Source organism: Sinohyriopsis cumingii, chromosome 17 (assembly GCF_028554795.1).
Source record: "Sinohyriopsis cumingii isolate HCF-2022 chromosome 17, ASM2855479v2, whole genome shotgun sequence".
In the NCBI taxonomy this organism is placed as follows: domain Eukaryota; kingdom Metazoa; phylum Mollusca; class Bivalvia; order Unionida; family Unionidae; genus Sinohyriopsis; species Sinohyriopsis cumingii.
The window spans coordinates 45,324,764-45,348,624 of record NC_142977.1 but is presented as its reverse complement, the minus strand read 5'-3'; the positions used below and the strand labels follow the sequence as shown (position 1 = coordinate 45,348,624).

At 35.3% G+C, this 23,861-nt stretch overlaps 1 protein-coding gene across 13 annotated transcripts in view; it reads right to left on the bottom strand.

Moving 5' to 3' along the window:
- Window positions 1-23,861, bottom strand: part of LOC149778535 (proto-oncogene vav-like) — a 220,624-nt gene that overhangs the window by 89,537 nt on the left and 107,226 nt on the right. For 11 of the 13 annotated variants that reach the window (XM_089939423.1, XM_089939418.1, XM_089939430.1 and 8 more), the window contains 2 exons: window positions 19,378-19,398; window positions 4,662-4,757 (listed from right to left, as the gene is read on the bottom strand). In XM_089939423.1, coding sequence (XP_089795549.1) covers window positions 4,662-4,757; window positions 19,378-19,398 — 117 coding nt within the window. The remainder of the gene's footprint in view (window positions 1-4,661; window positions 4,758-19,377; window positions 19,399-23,861) is intronic. The other 2 variants (XM_089939422.1, XM_089939424.1) reach the window with 1 other exon arrangement.

Genomic DNA, 23,861 nt, shown 5'->3' with positions numbered 1-23,861 from the left:
GTACCATTTTTATAAGTCTTTGTTATGACTAGGCCTGGGGTTTGAACCCACGACCTCCCACATCCAAGGCAGACACTCTAACCACTAGGCCACCGGAGTGGTTGGAAGAGATTGTAATCATAAGCAAAAAGGATACTGTCACAGCATCATAAACATGTTAAAATTGCAACTGACCAGATTCCATTGCTTTTATTCAAGTTCGGTGCTGACTGCATCTAAAGAAAGTGCTTTGTTTTTATTGAAGATTGTAGTCAGCTTGCTTTGATGAAGGCTGCATATATCACTGAAGTCAAAACTAAAGGTCAACTTTAGAGAAGCGAAGAAATGCCCATTTGTTATTGTGATAGCAACATCAAACAACTGTTGAACAAAGTATCAGTAGAAGTTTGTGGCTTCCTTTTATCGTGCTTCTGAAGTTCTCCACTCCAAAGCCTAGATTGTATTAAGTTTTAACAGGCAAAATTACTGTCAACAAAAGATCACCTGAGAATATATTTTATCGCCAATAAGAAAGAAAGAAAAAAAATCAAAATTTGTAACATTAGCGAAGCCCAGCACAATCATTGGGAAGTTGTGCACCAACCAGTCATCAAAGTGCTGGACACTTGAGAACCATACTATTTCATCCATCACCCTGGTAAAAGCTCTTTAGGGTGATCAGAGGCAAAATGGAAAATCCAAAAGAAACTAGCCCTGACAAAATCCTGAGGTATTTCCTGTGGACCAGTTAGATAGCAATTTTTAAACGTATACATCATAAAGATGAATGGGGACTGCTCAATCATTGGGCTCAATGGTGTTTCTGACCAAGGTGGTAGTATCCATTTTGAAATAATCTTCCTGAAGAAATCTGTTTAAGGCGGAAAGACTGATTATAAGTCAAAATGTTCCACTTTCTTTCAACAGCTAAAAATCTGAGAACAGAAACTCAGACTTTGCTTATTTTCCCCCCTCTGAACTGCACCCTTCCATAATAGGCTGTATGCCTCTTCACTTACATGAACCAGTCTGGACTGGTGAAAAGAACGGAGTCCATGAAAGGAGAGGTTAACTTTCCTTTATTGCAGATAGGACCCAGAAACTGAACATAATTCCCAAAGGAGGGCTGGTCAGGCACCTACTTGGATGCTGGGAAGATGATGTTGCACGTTGGGGTACACCTCCACTGGGCTCACTACTTGTGAGGTCCGCTCAATCAATCTGGGTGAGTGTGCTTTTCTAGATTCATACAAATAGACCAAGGACTGGGGAGAAAATTACTAAAACCACACTGAAAAGGATATGTTTAGCAGAAAATGGGCCTAACTGTAAAAAACAAAGGCAAGTTTTGTTGAGTGTCCTGACACATACTAGCACACAAGTCCTAGGAAAAAAGACAAACATATTCTGTATGTTGGATATGACTTTGGAATCAGGCTAGGATCACAGTCTATTTTTTCCTGACCTTCCACTTGTTAACATGAAGTGGCAATTGCTCTCACTGGGGACTTAATGTCCTGATAAAGGGTAGGAAGAAAATAAAAAACAATTGTTTTATTATTCACTAGCATATGTTAAAGTTTTATATATATGTATTCCTTTAAGATTTTCAGGAAAGCAGTTGTTTTCTGTATGTAATTTTATTTAATTTCTCTAGTCCATCAAATATTTTCTTGTTTTTTAGTCAGTGTATTTTATGTTTACTGGCTCTCTCTGATGAACATCTTGCCCCACGTATTAGCACCTTTTGAGTCTCTGATCTTATTATATCAGTATCGTAGCCAGTAAATTGTATGCTTCAGTGTCAATGCTTACTGTTTTTATCAACATGCTCTTTAATGTCAGCACGTCTTTCACTGGGTGTCAACTATAGTGTAAACTTAATCATCCCACGTTAGTTAATAGCTTTTAAGATAACGATTTATACGACAGTTAATATACACATAGCAAATTTATCTACTATATGGAACTGACCATTTGTATTGGGAGAGGATGTGATTATCTTTTAAGCCCAGATATTTTCTGTTATCAAGATAATTATTTTTCCAATAATATAATGGATGTAATGTGGTATTCTTTTACAGCTATTTATAAGCCTAAAATGTAAAAAAAATTTTTAAACAAAGGGCCCTCCCCAAGAAAATTAAATTTTTGATCTCTGATATAACCGTGGTATACTGTGGTACATATCATAGTGCATTTATAAAATGAAGCGGTACAAAACTGTTTGTGGTATCCATCTCAATGTACTATTAGATAGTGCAATTTCGGTGGAAAACTAAGTTTCCCATTTCAAGCAAAAATAAGAATCCTTCTTTTAAAAAATTAACCTATGTAGAAAAAGTCCTGGATCCTCCCCTGCTACGAGTTGAAATGAATGAAATACATGCAAGGAAAATAGATATAAAGTTAAAAGATAACTAACTCTATAAGACCTCGCCCCATCCCCCAAAAAACAAAACAATCAACAGTTGTGTACTGTATCTGACAATAATATTGGAACACCTTAATAAGCATACACACCCTTTTTGGGCAAACCCTTTAAAACATTTCCCAAACGAGCACATGTCTCGATCCATGCCATTTGAGGAATTGGATCCTATAAGTTGCCCAGAACACAATAATTTTTGGGGAACTTGTTACCACATATGCATAGTCACACTTTACACCCCAACTTAACAGTCAAATGAATTCCAACAAAATTATGGTGAAAGGCAACTTATATGCCCATCTTGTGTTTAGTAGTCTCCTATGCAGGCACCAGTAGTAGGGCATGGTTGACCCTGGAGATTATTAACCAAATGGTCTCAATAACCTGGACCTTTGATCAATGTACATGTACATGATTCTGTACAAAACTTACTTCGCATAAAGCATTAGTTTCTTATTAAAATTTCTATGACCATGACCACTGACCTACAGACTTCAGAATCCATAAGATTCTTTACTACCCTATGTACAAGCCACCCACAAAGTCTAGCCAAAGAACTTACTTTAGAAGAAAAGTTATTATGCAAAAATCCTTTTCTTCTTTCGGTCATAGTGACCTAGAACTGACATTTATACTCAAAATTCAATAGCCTTTTATATCCACGTGCAACCATCAACAAAGTCTGATCCAGGTCTGTGATGTAGAACCAATGTTATTAATAAAAAACATTTTTCTTCTTTAATCAATGACCTTCACCCATGACCTTATGGCCCAAAAATCACTAGGCTTTTTCTTACCCCAAATTAAAAGCCATCCACACTTGTCCCTAGGTAAGTGATGTAGAACTCGCATTAAAACTTTTTCTTTCAGTCACCGTGATCTTAACCTTTGATCTCTAGCCCCCAGAACTGACAGGCTTTTTCTTTACCTCAAGCAAGCCATTCACAAAGTACGGTCAAGGTAAGTGACAGAGAACTAATGTTACTTTCCAGAAACCATTTTTCTTCCATCAGTTACAATGAATTTGACCTCAAAACTGATAGGTTTCTTCAGTATTCCAAATGCAAGCCATCCTCAAAGTTTGGTAACTGTTGATCGTGGGGAATTCAAAAATGAAATCAGTCATGGATGGACAACACATCATAATAAACTATGCCTTATGGCAGGCATATAACGTGCATCTTACCAGTATGTGCATTTAATTCATATATTCAGTTGATGAATTGTATATATCTTTTATTGTCTACATAGTGGGTTCTATTAACAAGTTCTCAATTTGGGTCCTACTGATTAATAAGAATTATACACAGCTATGTATTACTATACGCAAGTTAGAGAAAATTCACTACAGTCATGTTGAGATAAAAAACTGAGAAGATCAGAGCATTAGTGCAGATGTAAGGCAATGATGTTGTAAAAAGCACTGAGTTTTACAGGAATATCAGGATATTATGAAGCAGACCATTACACAACACAATGTGCCATGTCCAAGCTTGACAAATATATTCTCCCTACAACACACCCACCCACTAACCCCAACCATATATGATCTGCTCACCATATAGACTTGTCAAACACGAAATATAATGCATAATTAAAAAGGACTGGACACATTTAACAGCTGCACTTTCAAATACAGTACAAAGTTTACAATAAACCTCATGGAACATCAAATTCATTATTCAATGGTTTTCATCTACATGCAGTGAGACTTTGTGAAGATGTTGGTTGAACAACAGAACTGAAGTTTACTTGGACTGTAAAAACAATGTTCACATGCCGTTAATTTTTAACATGTTCTGTAGTTAACTGAGTATAAAGTGTGCACATTTTATTACTCCAACTGCAATAGCAAAGAGGTTTTGTAATCACACCAGGCTCTCTTTATGTGCATGTGTGTATGTGTGTATCCATATGTGTGTAAGGTGATACTTGAAGAAAATGAGAAACTGATTAATTTGAGAATTATTGAAAGTTCTGAAGATCAAGAAACATTAAAAATTTTGATGCCTGTTCATCAACAGATTCTGAAAGACTGCCATAATGCATATTACTAATAATATGACCTATGGATTTAAATTTACCAGGCTAGGACACAGCACTTAATACTTATGCAGATTCCTTTAATTACATTGACTTAAAATCAAACCTACAAAACCCTACACTTCACATTCAAAACATTAAAGCAGTCTCAAACACAGCGCTTGAAGTGCCTTCACTTCAAAACTTCAAATAAAGAAAATCAACACACCTTGTCTGGCTTTCTTTCTCTGTCTCTGCTTGTTGAAGAATCATCCACTTTGTACTCTGCTAATACTATGGCTTCTTTAAAACTGTATGTCTCACCCTGAAAAGATACAGGTGTCATTTTTACCATGCATGTCATAACAACTGATGGACAAAGTCTAATTAAGATCTTTAAATCCCATGCATAATACACAACAAAGGATCCAAGGAGTGTGTGTCAATTAAACAACATTGCCATACAGAAGTCTATTCTAGTTCATCTAATGCTAAACGCACATACCCTTAAAACTTATTAAAACTCCAGACTTACCTGTATAACTACTGTTAATCAACTGCTTAACCATAAAATTGCTCTTAAAACATCCCACTTACCCCATAAACTTATTAAAACTCCAGACTTACCTGTAGAACTAATGTTAATCAACTGCTTAACCATAAAATTGCTCTTAAAACTTCCCACTTACCCCTATAACAACTCTTAAAACTCCAGATTACCTGTAGAACTACTGTTAAAACCACTGCTTAACCATAAAATTGCTCTTAAAACTTCCTACTTACCCCTACAACTACTGTTAAAACTCCCCAATAACCTCTTTAACTACTCTTACAACTCCAAACTAACCACTTTAACTTGTTAAAACTCCAAACTTACCCCCATAAATACTGTTAAAACTACAAGCTTACTCCTATAACTACTGTTAAAACTACAACTGTTCCCTTATAACTGCTGTTAAAACTCACCACTTACCCATATAACTACTGTTAAAACAAAACCAACAACCTCTAAATATGCTGTTAAAATTCCCCTTACCTCTAAACCTCTAGTCAAAACTCCCCACTTATCTCATTAACTACTGTTGAAACTAGGCCATTAACCTCAATACTGTTAAAACTCCCAACTTAATCCTAAAACTACTGTTAAAACTCCAGACTTAACCCTAAAACTACTGTTAAAACTCCAGACTTAACCCTAAAACTACTGTTAAAACTCCAGACTTAACTGCAGAACTCCCTTTAAAACCACTTCTTAATCATAAAGCTAATGTCAAAACTTACCTCCATAACCTATGTTAAAGCGACACCACTAACCTCTATAACTACTTTAAAACTCCCCTTTTACCTCTATAATTACTGTTAAAACTCCCCTCTTACCTCAATAACTAATTCTAAAACTCTCCACTTACCTCTCTAACTACTGACAAAATTCTCCTCTTACCCCTGTAACTATTGTTAACCTCCCCGCCCATACCCCTGTAAGTATTGTTAAAACTCCCCACTTATCACTAAAACTATTGTTACAACTCTAAACTTATTACTTTAACTGTTACAGCTCTTCAGCTAACCCTGTAACTACTGAGAAAACTACTGTAACAACTTGAGACTAACCGATGTAGGCAGCTGCCATCTTGCCCCTATAAAATGCATGTACTATGAATTAATTGTCTTGGTTAACCATGTTTTAGGTGACTTTATGAAAAAAAATTCATAAATACTTTGATTTGATGATTGGGAAAGAGTTCCCACAGCTTCTACAAAATATCATGGTTTGCTGGATATTTAAATTTGTTGTTCATAGCAACAGAACAGAAAAATAGTAAATTCACAGTATACCATAGTAAGCTGTAAGCCTATTTACCCAACTTTTGGGAAAACATCCAAAATAACAATATTGCCCACACCACCACCACTATCATCACCCAGCCACTGCTTATCTGTCTTGTATTGCACATAGGCTCGTAAAACTAACCCAGGCTAAGCACTCAAAATAACCACACAAATTTGAAATTTACGGATAGGCTACCTTAATTTAGAGGCAAAAATTATAAAACAAGAGACACATGTGGGTATAATAGCATGCACCTGGGTAACTGACATGTGTACACTTGAGAAAGCTATACTACTTGGCCTAAAATAAAATAAAATGGTTGTTTCCATTTTCAGGCTTAAAAAGGGATAGCTGGTCAGAATATGATTAATTTTTGCTTATTTTATCAACTCCATTTTCCTGAAAGTGAATCAGCAGCATGAATAATTCCTTTGATAAAAGACCTTGTCAATATTACTCAAAAACACAATGTTATACAATAGATATGCACTCCATATAATTACACATACTTAAAAAATTTGTTTAACATACACTGCTGTAAATATCAAACAACAATAACATTAGAAACAGCATGCAAACATATCCATTGCTGAATCATGCTTTCTAGTCTATATCCAGTAAATACATAATAATAGTAGTTGCCTTAATGAGCACCTGGATAACTGGATGGTCTGGGTATCTAACTTGTAAATTTTGTTTGTCTTGAGAAAAGCATCTTGGGTGATAACATTTTAAATAATTTGTCAGTAATGTTGTTTAATATGTAAAATAATGCACATATATGTAATAGTACAAAAACAAAAAATGTGTCAGGCACTTTAAGATGGTATTTAGTGACTACATGTTTCTTGGGCAATGTGAAAACAAAGTGTCTTGCCAAAGAATGCAATTTATTCATCAAGATTTCATATACTCTGTTGTTTTTCAAGCTGTCATAATTTAACAGACTTGCTTTGACTGATGGTGGATCATAAGAAACCGAAAAATCTTTAGGCCAAAATACTAGACATTTTTGTCAAATTCTGTTTAGTTTTTGAAAAGAGGTTGTTAAAAGATAATGTTTTCTTTTAGCAGCAATCACCATATTCAATGGCAGATTGACATCAATTGCAAAAGATTTCATCTTCATGCCAGAATGCTTTTTAATGTGAAGTTGGGAAAATTCCGTTAAGTGTTTTTTTTTTTAAGAAGAATTTGTTTGCAAAGGTGTGTCTGTGTTTCTATTTTGAGTAACTTCATACTGACAATGGACGGGGCCCCGAGTGGCCAAGTGGTCTAAAGCACTCACCGTTACGGATCACTGCCATCTCACCTCTGTCTGCGTGGGCTCGAGTCTCGGATTTGGCTAATGTGGGTATGTGAGAAAGCTTGCCAGTATCTTCTTGTGGGTCGGTGGTTCTTACTGGGGTTTTCCCGGGTTCTTCCTCCACCATTAATACTGGCCACCATGCATAGCCTATCATGTGCTGAAAAATGGCATTATACCCTACAACAACTGACAATGGACAAGCATAATGTGAAAGGCTTTCTTGTCAGGATGTCCTCTGCCATATTTGGTTGAAATTGTCCAGTGGCTTTTTGAGAAGCCAACATAAACAATAATTCCAGATGATGTATGCCAAATACAGGATTATACCATTGGCTCATTTCATCCTATGGCCAATTGAGCTAAAAATATAAACATCACCTTAAGGTCATTTTCTTTTTACTTCAAATCCTATAGCTACCATAGTCTGTTTCCTGTAAAAATACTGCAAAATAACCCAATGTCTAACACAGGGTACTGACAATTTACATCCTGAGTTGAGAAATTGTCCATTTTCTGTTATTCTGTACACTAACTTTTGTCAAAACTGAATGCAAGAATGACACTGAAGACAACTCACAAGAACTCTAAAGAATATTATGTCTATTCACTGAGAAGTTTTCCAGATACCCATCAAAACTGTTGGAGTATGAAATATAGGTCACTGTTCCTTGCTTTGTCTGTGGTGAGTACTACCTTTCACAATGAACATACCAATCAAATTTCATGACTGTGCACATAAATATGTTAGATAAACTGAACTAATTGCAAAAACCTAAGCTTGATGTCCATGCCAGCAATGATTATGCTAAATGAAAAAGTGATACAAATTTCTCACCCATGTGACAAAGAAATCTAGCTGGTTTGCTAACTTTACCTACTTATTAACAAGAACACTCAAGAGATTTGGAACAAGATGTCATATTCCCAGTGTGGTCTTTGTATAAGGGTCTTTTGAATATTAAAGTAACTATTGTATCTTATAATCCCACCATCCTATGTCATAAGCATGCAGAATAATTGAGGCCTTTTGGCAGTGTTTTATGTGCAGCTATCACATTTACAAGCCAAAATGTTACAAGAAATTAGAGTCACTAGGCAACACAACCAGCAGAGATAAATTAAATTCTAAAAATTCTACCACTTCAATTTTTCTGATTTGCTAGTGTTTGTGAAATCTCTTACAGTATAAATTCAGGAAAAAATTTGTTTGAATTGGGCTCTGACACATTGAAAAACATCAAAATGACATTTTGGTGCCATCTTGAAAAACAGATTCAAATTTACTTTTTGGCTCCTATTTTGTTAAATATAAGAATGTTTTGAAAATGATGTAGTGTAGCAAAGACACTAAAGTGATAACTATTTATCAAAGCCAATGGTCTTCTCTTGCCATTCTGATCTTTTAAAACACTCCAAGCAAATGCTAAGCTGATGCGTGAATGCCTAATGTGACCCAAATGCTCCACAATTTCATATGCCAAGTCTGAGCATAGAGTGGTTTTGAAATTAAGGTGTGGTTGTTAGGCACTGTTTTACTTTAAGGTGTAAAACAATGAATGAGTGCTGAGCGAATTAAATATTCATTTTTTCATTTGTTTTTGGTGCTTTCAACAGCACATTGAACCCACTATTTTGCATATCATGCTGAGGAGATGGGAGTTGAGTGCCTTTCCCAATTAAACACAGAGGCAACCATCTTGAGCTGGCCTGGGTGAACTCTAACCAGGATTTCAAAGACATTATTATCTCGACAAAATAACACAATCATGACAGTTATATAGTTCCTCCATGGCCAAAACTCGCAAGAGCATAATAATGCAATAACAGAACAAAAAGCCATGAATCAAAGAACAATAAAATACACATCCAAATGGAAACAAATTTAAGAAATTTAGTTTAAAAAATGCAATATACAGTGATATAGTATGCTTAAAATGGGCATCTATCTATATAAGCATACACAGGAAACACATACAATATATGGACAAGGAACAACCATCTTCCAAACCATGCACCCTAATATAGAAGGTTCATGCAGAACAAACTGTCTCGCCTGTGAAACAATTTTCCATGCCTCACTGTCTACCAGAAACATGTCAATACAACACAGTTACTCCTGAAAATATGCTGCAAATGAAGGGGAATGTTCCAATCAAACAGGGGCTATAACTCAATCAAATTTGTTGAAAATAGTGTAAACTAAATTTGAGCTAGCATCTCTAAATGTAAAGGATTACAGCAAATACTGTTACAAGTTCTTCAGAATTTTTGCGCTGAAATAAAATCTGTGAAAGAGGGGAAAATGGGATGGACCAGGTTAAGAAAATTCCCTCTTCAAAGGTATGGAGGGGATATAACAAATTAAAGTCGGAATGTTTACACCTATTGCTGTCCTTTATTGAAAATTATACTTGTACCTTGCCACAAGCATTGGTTAATGCAACGAGACAATATTGACTATGTACTGTTCGTAACTAAGCAAGTGAATATATCTGGAATATTGTTCTGTTATTGTTTTCTCCTAAGGAACTGTTCAACTACAGTGCAGTCTGGTTGGTATAGTACTTAAGCTGAAGGCAAGGTTACTTTATACCATCAGAAAACACAAGAAGAAAGATTCCCAAGGGAGATGCCAAAACGTGAATAAGTATTATATCACATGATGCAAATGTGATTTCCTATCATGCTGGCACATGGAAACAATGCCCACTAAAATAGCTTTAGCCAGGTACATTATCTTGGAGTCATGGTGAAATGCATAGTCTCCTAAAATCAATCTTTGCAGTTAGCCAATCATAACACAATAGTTTATCATGTGTAAATCATACCCATTTACATTTCCCGATTTAAGATGCAATGTCGTAATGGTTAGACATTATTTTGCATATTTATGCACTATATTTATACACTGGTACAGGTGGAGAGAATGATGTTACTAAATAACATGTTCCTGATCTGAATTACTCTGGGGTAAGAAGATGCAAGCACAATACCACATATTGAACATAATTTTAAAATTAATAACAAGAGACCTCCTTTATGTCAAGTCCACCTTTAATTTACTGAAGTAAAAAAAAAACACCCTTAAACAATGAAAATAATCAAGAATGCATGAACAGATGTGCAGGCAAGGACGCACATGACAACTGATCAACTATGATGAGCTTCTGCCAGGACAGACTTGACAGTTTACATAAAGGAGTCGGGTTTGGGGATGTAAATTGGGACTCTTGTCAGGAACCGATCCTGATCAAGCCACCAATTCAGGTGGTGATTAAAAACTTGGGTCCAAGGGGAATCAGAGCCAGCAGTGGGTCCCTGTGCAGTTTCCAGTTTGCTAGATGTGGGTAATGGAGGGAGTACAAGTGAATTCTCCCTTAAGGAATTGTATCTGCTGCTACATTCAGAGTCCAAAGAAGAGAGAAGTAAAGGTGAATGAACAATGAAGTCTTGGCCATAAGATATGCTAGGAGGGACAGAATCTATGGTAGTCTTGTCTGATGGAACATGAAACCTGACCTGATTGCTGCGGAAAGACGCACGCACGCACGCGCGTGCGTGTCCCCAATATAACAAGAATTCGGATATAACACAATTGTGGCATGGCTCCCGAAATTTCACATACATGCATTTTCTCTCACAGATTTTTTCTATCTTTCTTAGAAGTACTAAATGTAACATGTAAAACGTTTATTAGCATTTTGGACGAAGAGATTGTGTATGAATTCTAATATAAGACAATTGTAGCGTAGCTCATGCAATTTCATGTACACGTGTTTATCTCGTACACACTACAAAAAAATTTCTTCTGAAAAGTACAACAAAAAAATGTGGAAAAAGTTTCATCAGGAATCACACTGGACTTCGCCAATGTCGCAAACTGCGATTTATTTTCCTTACTTGCGACAAAATATACCATCTTGTGATTCCCCCCCCCCCCCAACATCGTTGGCTGAACTTGTATACACAACTTGGGTTTGGACTGAAGAAATTCAGAGGCAGCATGAAAGAAATCCACAAACTTGATACAAAATGCACTGGAATTTATATATTATTGGATAAACAAATTCATTGTTCAGGTTGACTAACCACCTTAACAGTGCACTTTATATCATAATCAGCTTATTCTGAAATCTGACCTGAGTATTTTATGCTGTGAAATCTCTGCATTTTTTAAAAAAAATTTCTAGCAGAGACCAACCAGAAGAGGCACTATCTCATAATGGATTGTTCAGACAAAATAGTGTTGAACTATTGGTAGCTCACTAGTAACTAATACAATTATTTTGACTGACCTCTATATGTGGCTGTTAAGTAAAATTCCTCGTTTTCACTCATATAATTAAATCCTTCAGAACACTCATATTTTATGTAGGAATCCCTGTCAGAACAGAACAGAACACCTGTGTATTCAGTGTCTGTTGACCTGTATTTTAAGAATTTCTGATACATGCATAGAAGGCAGCATCACTCCACCACCAGAAATGTCATTAAAAAAAATGACAATAAAACCCTACAAACAAACAAAATCAAGAACAGATCCACTTAGAGGTCTATCTATGCTACCAGGACTAGCAACAATCGACCAACTTTTGAAGGCAGAAAAAGTAACTGCTACAATCTACTGCACGATGGCTAATTCCTTTTGTTAAAAATGTATCCAGAAAAAAATAGTTGTCCTGAAACTTCAAAGAATACTGATCACCTTTGAAGCACCAACGTTCTATATAAATACTAAGCAAATGAAAAACAAAATTTAGTCTCAATGTTTTGCAATTATTTGATGTTGCCACCGCAATAAAAAATGGGCATATGTTTGGTCCTCCAAAGCTGTCCTTTAGTGTTAATTCAATAACAGATGCACTCTTCATCAAAGAAAGCCAAATACAATCTTCAATAAAAACAAATAATCTCAATGGAAGTCAGCACCAAACTTAAATAAAAGCAAAGGAATCTGATAGATTGTTGCATTTTCCAAAGTGACTTGAACATGTTTATTTTGCCATGAAAGTTTAATTTTTGCAGGAAATAAAATTACTTTTACCATCACAACCAACAGTGGCATAAAATGGAAATTAAATTTCCAATCTTTTGAAACCATAGATATATTGCTGTCAAGTTAACTGAAGATGGACTATCTTCCAAAGATGTTTGCTAAACATTTTAATTTGTTCAACTTTTCATTTCCCCATCAATATCCTCATACCTTGGGTAGCCTCGGTAAGATGATACTGTCTCACAGCTGACCAAAACCTATTCCAATTTAAGTACATGTACATGTACTATGTACACAGCTATAGACATGTGCTACTTGCGACAAATGCAGTAAATTGTTAAGTGGCAATCAGATATAGATCAAAAGAAGGACTACCATTTCTTTAAAATATATACATGTTATTTGTGTTTTCTAATGGGATGTGAGTCATATATGAAGATTACAACATCTGATCTATACTTGAATTCATAGATTTATGATATACAAGTGTAATACTTATGGACTGTACTACACAAACATAAGTTGTCAATATACAAGTGTTTTTAAGACTAGTTTGCCTTCATTTAATCAAAAGCACAATTTTTGTGCCCATTTTTATTACTTCCATATCCCACCACCCGGCTGCCCTATTTAAGGTAAATGCATTAGTTTCTTCAGCAAACTGACTTGGCTGGTTATAACATGGTTCAATCTATAACACAGTCAGGTTCTATGGACCCCAACTACTGTGTTATAGTGGGGTAAAATTGAGTATATATATATATATATATATATATATATATATATATATATATATATATATATGACTTCCCAAAGTTGGGAAGTCCCAGGCAAGTCAACATCAACCAAGAGAGGGGTAATATTATCCACACTGCCAGTGGCTGAGGTGTAAAAGGGGATATAGACCACCCCTTCTACCATCCTGCAGCCTTTTGACCCATGGAAAACCTCTGCACTAGCTCCTGAACCACAGATGAGTGTTGTGGCAGCAGAAGATATGAATGTGATTGGACCATAGAAAGTCTCTCCAGACTGGAAAACCTCTCCAAACTTCGAAGAATCCTACTGTTCCCAGCTCCCAAAGGTTTGACACACAGGTCTAGGGGAAGAAGGCAGAAAATCTTGTTTTCTGCCTCATCAAAGTTCGTACTTCCTTGTCCTCCATCACCTGACTCTGGTAGTGGGAAGAAGTAGGGACCCTAATGGAAGGGAAGAGACTGATAATCAATTCTTTGGGATCCCATCTGAATCTACCAGAATGTAAATGACCAATCCCACTATACTTCCTCCTTGATGAATGGAGCTGATGATCCCTTCTTGTTGATCTTGGAGGGTATTGTTGTTGATCTTGTAGGACAGTTGTGGCCTGACTCCATTTTGTTGGTCAAGGCAAGCAGGACTGGGACAGGTCCATGTCTCTTTGTCCAACATGCCTTGAAACAAAAGCAGATACATCCATGTCATGATGGTAAAAGGGGATTCACTACCTGGTAGTGGGCTTCTGAAATCCAATAGGGACTATATGAAAATAAGTGGGGGTTACTAATCTGATGCCCTTCACTAGATTCGGTAGTTAAATCCAACTCCCCATCCCAGTATGGATTAAGTGGCTACCTAAAGAGGGGTGGAAACGAAGTTGGGGTATGGACATAATCCACATTCCCAGATGGCTGATCAAAACAGTGTCTGGTTGTTTGAAGTGCATTGCCCCATGACCTGCAAAGAAGATCTGATAGATGAAACTGTCTGGCAAACCAGAGTCCACATCAGATCAATAGCAGTTGGATTATTGCTCTTCTGTCTTCAGGAAAGTATGACTGGAACTACCATCACTGGCACTTTACCTCTATTGAGAGACCTCTGCTATTCCCTGTCACGACTCACTTTCAAGCACCAGCACTGTTCATTCCATTACCGGGGCTAAGGATCTCTAACAAGCACTGACATCAGAATGAGCATCAGGTATCTGACGCCTTTCGGTGATCTCCAAAACCATGTAAATCACCTCTGGTTCCTGCCTCACTGAGGATGTAGATTTCCTAAAGACCTGAAGTGATCCAGACCCCTCCTGGGAACAAAGGGGGCTTATCCTGGGATGCAGACAAGGAAGAGGGACATTTTCTATTTTTGTAGTAATTGCAACAACTTTCTGCCAAGTCCACCACTTTATCTGTCCACAGGCAACAAACAGGACTTCTGCCTATGTGTATACATTAGTACCTGACAGTCTGAGTGCTCCATGTGGTCTTCTTTGGCCACCACTTGCCCATATTTTGCAACATGTTAATGTGCTCAGAAAGGAAAACTGAAAACACATTTTAACTGGGAACCAAAAATGGGAAGGTGATACTTACCCTGGCACTAGAACTAATAATGTGGAATAATTAAATGAAGAAAAAAATGCTTTGCCAAGTTATGTGCAAATATTCATACATTTTAGCAAAAAGACACCCCCTCCAAAAAAAAACAATTAATGCAATAAAAAAAGAACTGAACACAAAAAGGATACACTGGGGAAAGAAAACAGTTGAAGGTGAAATTGGTTGAGTATCCAGATATGTACTGTACTCGCAAGGTTGCTCAGATCAAACAAGGAAGGTATTGTCCTGTTGACAATGACAAAGGATTCAGACTATATCATATTCTTTTCAATTCCAAAGGAAAACAATGTATTACTGATCTTAAAATATAATATTCTCCCAAACCACAAATGTTGATACCAATAAAAATAATTGAATTTGATGTTATTGGATCTGATATTCCAATACTTTATGAACTAATTGGTGCATATCGCAAAGGTCACGGTGACTTACTTCAGCAAGCCATGAGCAGTAAGTGGCCTTCAAGATGCAATACTGAAAGTACACACCAAGTTTTATGACCATACGTGCAATGGTTTCAGTGAAACTAATGCAAAACACTGACAGTGAAGGCCACAACACTGAAATTCAAAGCCACAATTCTGGTACTTAAGGTCGCAGAATGGATATCTAAAGCCAAAACACTGACAACTGTGGCCCAAACAATGACAACAAAATCACTGCTATCACTAGTGATACAATGTTGATCTATGGTTAGCAGGTTAAGACAATAAAACCAGGAACTGATGCAACAAAAATTAAAGCAAGCCAAATTCTGTCATAATGCTAGACACTATGTTACAATGGCGGTATTTTCAACCAATTCCTTACAAAAACTTCATTCAATAACTGGGAGAAGTAATGAATGTATGTATTTTCAACCAGAACAAGTACCATTTCTTTACAAAAATCCATTAAATAACTGAGAGTAATATGGAACTAATGCATGTATGTCAATCAGAATGAATACCACCAATTCCTTACAAAAATTCATTCAATAACTGGAAAAAATAATGAATGCATGTAGTTTCCACCAGAACAGGTATCAATTTCTTGTTAAAATTCATTCAATAACTGGGAATAATAATTATTTCTCTTTTTCTGGAGTGAGAAGCACACATAACTCAATTCTGAGTAAAATCTGAATATGAAAATCAAATGCAAAAAACATGTAATGATGAATTTGAGTTGTGTCGTTGGTTCTAATGTTTACAATTGGGATTTCTATGTACAGCATTTTGCATGTGCTGTATGAAAATTCAATCTTGCTTCAGCATACTTAGAGAATGAGGCAGCCTTCTCATTATCTTGTATAGTAGCAGGCTGAAAATGAAAACAAAATGGGTAGAACACTATTAAATGATGTACAGCTCCAAAAATTATCTTCGATAAAGTGTGTATGTGATTTGAATTTTTAATGAAGCTTTAACAATTTTTCAGTCATATCGCTATGGTGTCTGCAATGTAGCAGTTTATAGTGAAGTCTAGCACTGGGGCATCATGCCAGTGACAAGCAGCATCATGTCCTACCCAGTCACATATCCAGAGACCAGGCTGACCAGTCCTAACACTGAACTCTTAATGCTCAGTGCCTAGCGAGGCAGCCATTAATACCATTTTTATAAGTCTTTCATATGACTCAGCTGGGGATTGAGCTTGCAACCTCCTACATACAAGGTGGATGCTCTAACCACTAAGCCACTGGATATCTATGAAAAAATATATTTTTAAAAAAACAGCACTGCTGGAAAAGAAGACAGACCTGCCAACCCTGACAAGTCCATCCCAGTAAGGCAGTTGATTATTTTCCGTAAGACTGACCAGTTTTCAGTAAGGTGTAACAAAATGTCAATAATTGCTGAAGCTGGAAAACCTAATTAAAAGTTCAATGCATTGAGTATAAACATTATGTTCAACTGAAAAGTTTGTAAAGTATGCGTAGACTTTATTGACCACTAGTACTGTTGCACAAACTCTAGTTCCAAACCCTATGCAGCCCAATGGCTTGTTGCTATCACTCAACTTGACATAATTCTTGGCAATTCTTTTCTATTTCACATGACGACAGCAATCATATCTCCCGTAACGAGACATACTCAAATAGGCCCATCATGCCCAATAAACGTAATTGTGTCCTTTCCAGCTTTTATTCACAAGAATCTGAATACTCCTTTTTATTCTTCTGTGCTGATTATTAACACTTTTGTAGAAGCTTATTTTCCCTTTCGTCTTAAACATGCATCACTTTCTGGATGCCATTTTTAAAAATTCTATAACCAACAGTTTGATCATGCAGATGCTTCACATAAACAAATAGGTGCAATTTCAAGCGTCTTGGGTGCTGTTGTAAAGTTAGTCTGGTTCCCTGACTAATTTCACTAATTCTAAGATGAAACCCGGATCCAAATAAAACACGGATGAACCAATTATCCAGATTTTTTGCTAGTATGCCATAAGTCCATATTTTAAGGGTAATTTTCGTAAGACTTGTGGCAAAATTTTAAGAGCTGGCATTGGCAGGTCTGAGATGATGGTAATTAAGTCAGTTGATGGTTAATAATGAGAATGGTGCGCAGGTTCTTAGAAATGCTGCTGCTTTGATGCATCTCATTTGCCAAGAAAGGAATCTTGGCAATGTAAGACTATCAATAGCTAAATGGTATCAAGTCTATGCTTAATATTAAGCCCTCAACCCAAATTATTTTGGTTGTTGTATTTCACATGAGATATCTTTACCTGATGACAAGGCTAATCCTACTTGGTAAAAAATCTATTAAAATGCCCAACACCCCTCCCCATTTATCAATTTTTTTTAATATATTCTTGTCCTTTAGTAAATAATGAACTTTCTGTCAAATGCAGCAAATGATGCATGTTGTATGAGTTTTCCAGACTTTATCATTCGTCAAAACTGTCAACATTGACATTGCTACTGGTGCCTGGAAAGTGAGGCATACATTGTTGTGCATCTTTTACAAGCAAGACAAAAAAGAAAATTATAGACCAAGAAGTCCAATCTGTCAATTCTTTTAAAAAAGACAGAAGCTGTTTGAATTCTGGCAGCATGTGAGCTTGAAACCAGTTTGGAAAATGGTTAACGGCTAGGAACACAAGGCAAAAATGCAATGTACTATTGTACTAACAGTGTTATACTAAACTTGTGGAAGTAATGCAAAAGTTAAATACAAGAACATTCTCTCATAAGCTTACACTTAAAAGAGAAACTCATGTTTTCAAAAATGTGGAAATCAATTCAAATGTTAAGTGGCTGTGAGGAATGGTTCGATAAGTGATGTCACATGATGTCATTTAGTAAACAATGTACATGCAGATGCAATATCAGCTCCTGTAATATTTCAGAGTAGTTCATTTGGATCAGTGGCATAAAGGCCTATATGTTTTCTCACTGGACATTGATCTGGTATAAAGTGATGCCCTACCACTAAGTCAATTATTGTTTACACAAAACTGCAATGGACCGCTGACAAATGCTTTCAAGAATTAGGTGCAATCATACTCATCATGCAAATTTACAAAGCTAATTTTCCAAAATCTTTCAAAATTCAAAAACTGTAACTTTAATATCTTTTATTAATTCTTCAACTTATAAACATACCTTAGTTACCACCAGCAAATTAAGGCAACTCTTGTCAACTTTTAATAGGTCCTATTTGTACACATATTAAACATATTTAGCATATTTATACAACAATTATCTGTCCAGAAAGGCCTTCTCTAACTTGCTACTTGTGGTAGTTTGTTTTTAACACTGGGCTGGCTGTAAGCATTATGCTGCTCAAACAAAGGTACAGTAAAATGAGGTATCTCGCCTTTGCTCACAATTATGACCTTGTGTAAAAAACTGTAACACTATCTGACACTGCCACATTGCTCATAACTATGGCCTTGTGCAAAAAAAATTAATACTGTGATAACATTACCACCACCACTAACATCTGTAGTGCTATACCTCACTTTTATTAAGAAAAATGCAAGAAAAAAAATTATATGGTAGACTTCAGAATGGCAAAACTTTCCTTTACAATTTTTATTTTGTTTTTTTTTTAGTTCAGAAAAACAGCATTATGACAGCAGGGTCTATTCTAGGCTACACTATTACGGATTTCAGAAACATCAACAACAAAAAAATGAAAATGCTTGAAAATCATGCAATATATGTTCAAGCTCAAGTTTCATTTCTTCATTAAAACCATCCTATATTTAAAAAAAATGTCCCTCCCCTTTATCAAATGTATGGGGGACAATGACCCATACATTTTTAGCCTGAGAATGAACCCTGGAAGCTGTCTGCAGAATGGAACACCAGTAAAACAAATTTCATTCCACAAACTACTCTAACATACAACAGACATGCATGATGCAGTAAGGAGGTCGGGTTGGGCAAACGGGAAGGAACAACACTGAAATTAAATTGCATATTTTTCTTACCCACAGAAATTTGTCCACCATCTAGTACAGGGAGCACAAAATCATCAAAATACACAAGTCTACATCAAGATCAACACTTAAAACAAACAAGGGTGAAGTGCAAACAGAAATGCACAGATATAAATTGTACATACTGTATTGTCCGTAACATGTCATACAGTTATTATTACTTTAATTTATACAAAATTATTTAGAGAAAAAAAAAAAAAAAAAAATGCAATTTTCACACGGTTTCCACAGAGTAAAACAATCATGGTATTGAAGACAATGATGTCTTTAAGGGTTGAAGTTGTTTTTAAGTTCCACTAGATCTGATGAAAGAATGTAACTCCAGAGATATTACTTTTCATGGTCCTTTTAACTACTGTAAACAGACTGCTCTACATAACTATATATTATTATACTATATTTTCATTCTGTTTTATGTCATTAGAGAATTTATATTACTGAAACATTACTTGAAAATCAATGTTATGATATCCTTAAAGTTTAACCATTAACATAAAACTGAGCAGCTTCCCTTGATAAGTAAAACTGACCTGGAAGACTAGTAGTTTTAAACTTTGTAACTAATTTTAGTAAGAACATATAATTTGATACTATTAATAGTAAGATTAACTATACTTAGTGGAAGAGAGTGGATACTATGCCAAAGACATGTAGTGACTGAAATCCCTTCCAAGGCAATACAAAATTCCAGGTCTTTTCCAATATGGAATTTATTTTTTCAAGTATCGTCTTTGGCCCTAAATGAATTGAATCATCCACATTTTAGCACATTAGTGATGCATCGTTTACAAATGAAATCTGTTTCCATTTTGTGATTCTCCTTGACATTTAATAGCCAAACAGAATTAGACATCTCATCTTGCACTACAATGCAGAATGTACTCCTAAAGAAAACATGTCTTTGAATTCATATAACTGCATCAGTATAATTTAAACTGTTTAGACAAATATCTTATCTTTCACTAACTACATCCTGTCTGGGACACAGAAATGAGAAGGAATGAACAAGTGAAAGGGTTTGATTTCCTTGCAAGTTCTCAATTCCAAAGAAATTAGAAAGATTGGTCATAGGTCAAGACAGCAATATGAGCAACTGGCCTCTCAAGTTAAAAATAGATAATTTGATTTACACAACTGACAGTACCAGTATACCAAACAATCTTGTTTAAATGCAGGTATACCAGTTATCTAACTTTAACAAAATGAACTGGAAGCTGGAATCAGATAAATATACTTCTCATCTTATTTAGCAAACAATATGTCTATTTGGAGCAAACAATATGTCTATTTGGAGTAAATAATATGTCTATTTGGAGTAAATAGTGTCTATTTGGAACAAATAATATGCCTACTAGAAAAATATAATATTCCTATTAGGAGTAAATAATATGCATATTTGCAGCAAACAATACGCCTACTTGGAGCAAATAAATTGCGTATTTGGAGGTAAACGCTCCAACAACTAAATAAAACTTTAACCACAAGTAGTACACCCATTATCTGACAAGAGTTGACAACTTCAGTGAGGCCCAAAATATGCAATACTGTAAGTTCTAGATTTCTATTTTTTATGAACAATTTAGTTTCAGTTTAGCTGCCCAAATCAGCATGTATACTCCGGTCACTCAAAAGCTTGCCTTAAACATTTACCAACTTGTACATCCAATTCTGAATGTCTCTTGCAGCACACATGCAGGATGTCATGTACACAGCCTATTCCAAAAACAGTAGCAGCACTGCTTCAGCAGAACTCGGTGCTTCAAAATCCCAGGAAGTATTAAATAGCAAATGACCTACATATAAAGCTGAACAGGAAAGGCAATATATTATATAACTCAAAGGTTCATAGATAAAAAGTACTTAGATATAATGATCATCAATGCTTGGGAATGATTTTTGAAGAAACCTTATGTATTCATTTGACCTCTTTATTCAACAGGTTGAAACTTTTTCCATTTAATATTTCTGAGTCTTCTTTGATTTTACAAATTCCAATTTTTATGTTAACATTTCTGACTGCAACTGATTGCTCACTGCTATAAATTGCTTGTTTTCAGAATGTGATTAGCTGACTTGACAAGGTGCCAACTGAAATGTACATAGGCTGAAGTCACCAATGCAGCAACTGTACATCTAATAACTGTTATTGTTGTTGTTGCTGTGGGGTTTAACGCCATTTTTCAGCACGATAGGCTATACATGGCGGCCAGTATTAATGGTGATCTAATAACTGAATAGTTTCTCAACTTCAACATATTTTGGTAAGTCAACAAATCAAACTGTTGATCAAATATGATTTCTCATGTTTTTTTCTGCATCTATCTGGCTCAAAATTCTTAGCTTTTCCATTACTTTTTTCTTGATTATTAATTCCCAAATTTTCCCCATTTTTCTGATAATATGGGAACCCTGTTTTCAGTTTGGTTTTAAGTATAGAAATTTCAAAACTTTTATAAGAAATAAAAATGTCTATGAAACATTAAAAGGACAAAACTGAAAACTTTCTATATTAGATGCTTAATGGCAAAAAGGTACAAAATATTACAGACAATACAGAAATCATGATTTTAATATTCTAATGCTACTAGTTGATGGGATGTTGCAACTACATATAAAACAATTATCACATACTAGTTGATGGGATGTTGCAACTGCATATAAAACAATTATCACATACTAGTTGATTGGGTATTGCAACTACATATAAAACAAATATCACATACTAGTTGATGGGGTATTGCAACTGCATATAAAACAAATATATACTAGTTGATGGTGTATTGCAACTGCATATAAAACAATTATCACATACTAATTGATAGGGTATTGCAATTGCATATAAAACAATTATCACCAATTAGTTGATAGGGTATTGAAACTGCATATAAAACAAGTATATACTAGTTGATTGGGTATTGCAAGTGCATATAAAACAATTATCACATACTAGTTGATGGGGTATTGCAACTGCATATAAAACAATTATCACCAATTAGCTGATGGGGTATTGCAATTGCATATAAAACATTTATCACATACTAGTTGATAGGGTATTGGAAGTGCATATAAAACAATTATTACATACTATTGGATGGGGTATTGCAACTGCATATAAAACAATTATCACATGCTAGTTGATAGGGTATTGCAACTGCATATAAAACAATTATCATATACTAGTTGATGGGCTATTGCAATTGCATATAAAACAATTATCACATACTAGTTGATGGGGTATTGCAACTGCATATAAAACAAATATCACATACTAGTTGACGGGGTATCATAATTGAATATAAAACAATCATCATGTACTAGTTAATTTTATAATAATTTAAACGAAAATAATTGCAATAAGAACTAGTTTATATGCAAGCTAGTGGAGTGCTAACAATATAAGGGTCTACAAAAGTACAGAACGATTAAACATATGAAATTTTAATAAACTGAACTAATTACAAGACGTACTCTATGGAAATTATGCAACATAAAAAGTGCATTGTATGAATATTTTTCTACAGCTATGGTAATCTCATAAAGCTATATGAAAACACATTACAATCTAATCATACAAACAAGCTTCACAGAAGCTATCGTGAAAGTCAAGACCATCAACTTTCATTTTCATGGAGAATGATTTCAGTGGTTGGAGGGTGGGGTGGGAAGGAATCAAATTTTTGTCAGTATTTCAATTGGTGGATTGGTGAAATGGTCCTACTGTATCCAAATAATAATCAATGACTGGCATTTAAACTTGTGGATTGGTGAAGTGGTCCTATTTCATCCAAACAATGATCAATGATTGGCATTTAAATCTTTGGATCAGAAAAGTGGTCCTTTTGGATCCAAAAAATGATCAATGACTGGCATTTCCAACCATTGATAACAGCAACCATAAAATGTAATTTAAACTGGTACCTCATGAAAACCCGTCCATTAACAGTATATAACATTTGTTTGCTAAAATGAAAACCAGACATTAGCTTACATTCAGGTCTTGTACTTTGATAAGACACACACACACACACGCACACACAAACATGATTTCTAATGCAGATAACTTCCCACATATTACATCTAATTTCCATTAAATTTTCAGTATGAGCTTAACATTTATTATCAGGGTCATGTTTAATTGTAATACTTTAAGTTTAGTACAAATGTGATGCCAATCCGTAAGTGTGTTTATTTGAGCTCTGTCAATAGGTTAATTATGACCTGGGTCATTTTGGATGTGGATACTTTACTAATTTGTGAAGAGACTGATTAGGCACCATGGTAATCTACATCACAGGTTGCATAAAAATGAAACACTGAAGAAATACACTGCAGATAAAGATATCTGATTTTACTACCACAGACTGTTTTTCTGCTTGACTGCAACTTGAGATCATCTTGTCACAGCAATAAACCAGTCAATGCAACTTCATCACAACGTATAGTTGTAAATGTCACCTGTGATACTATATTAGACT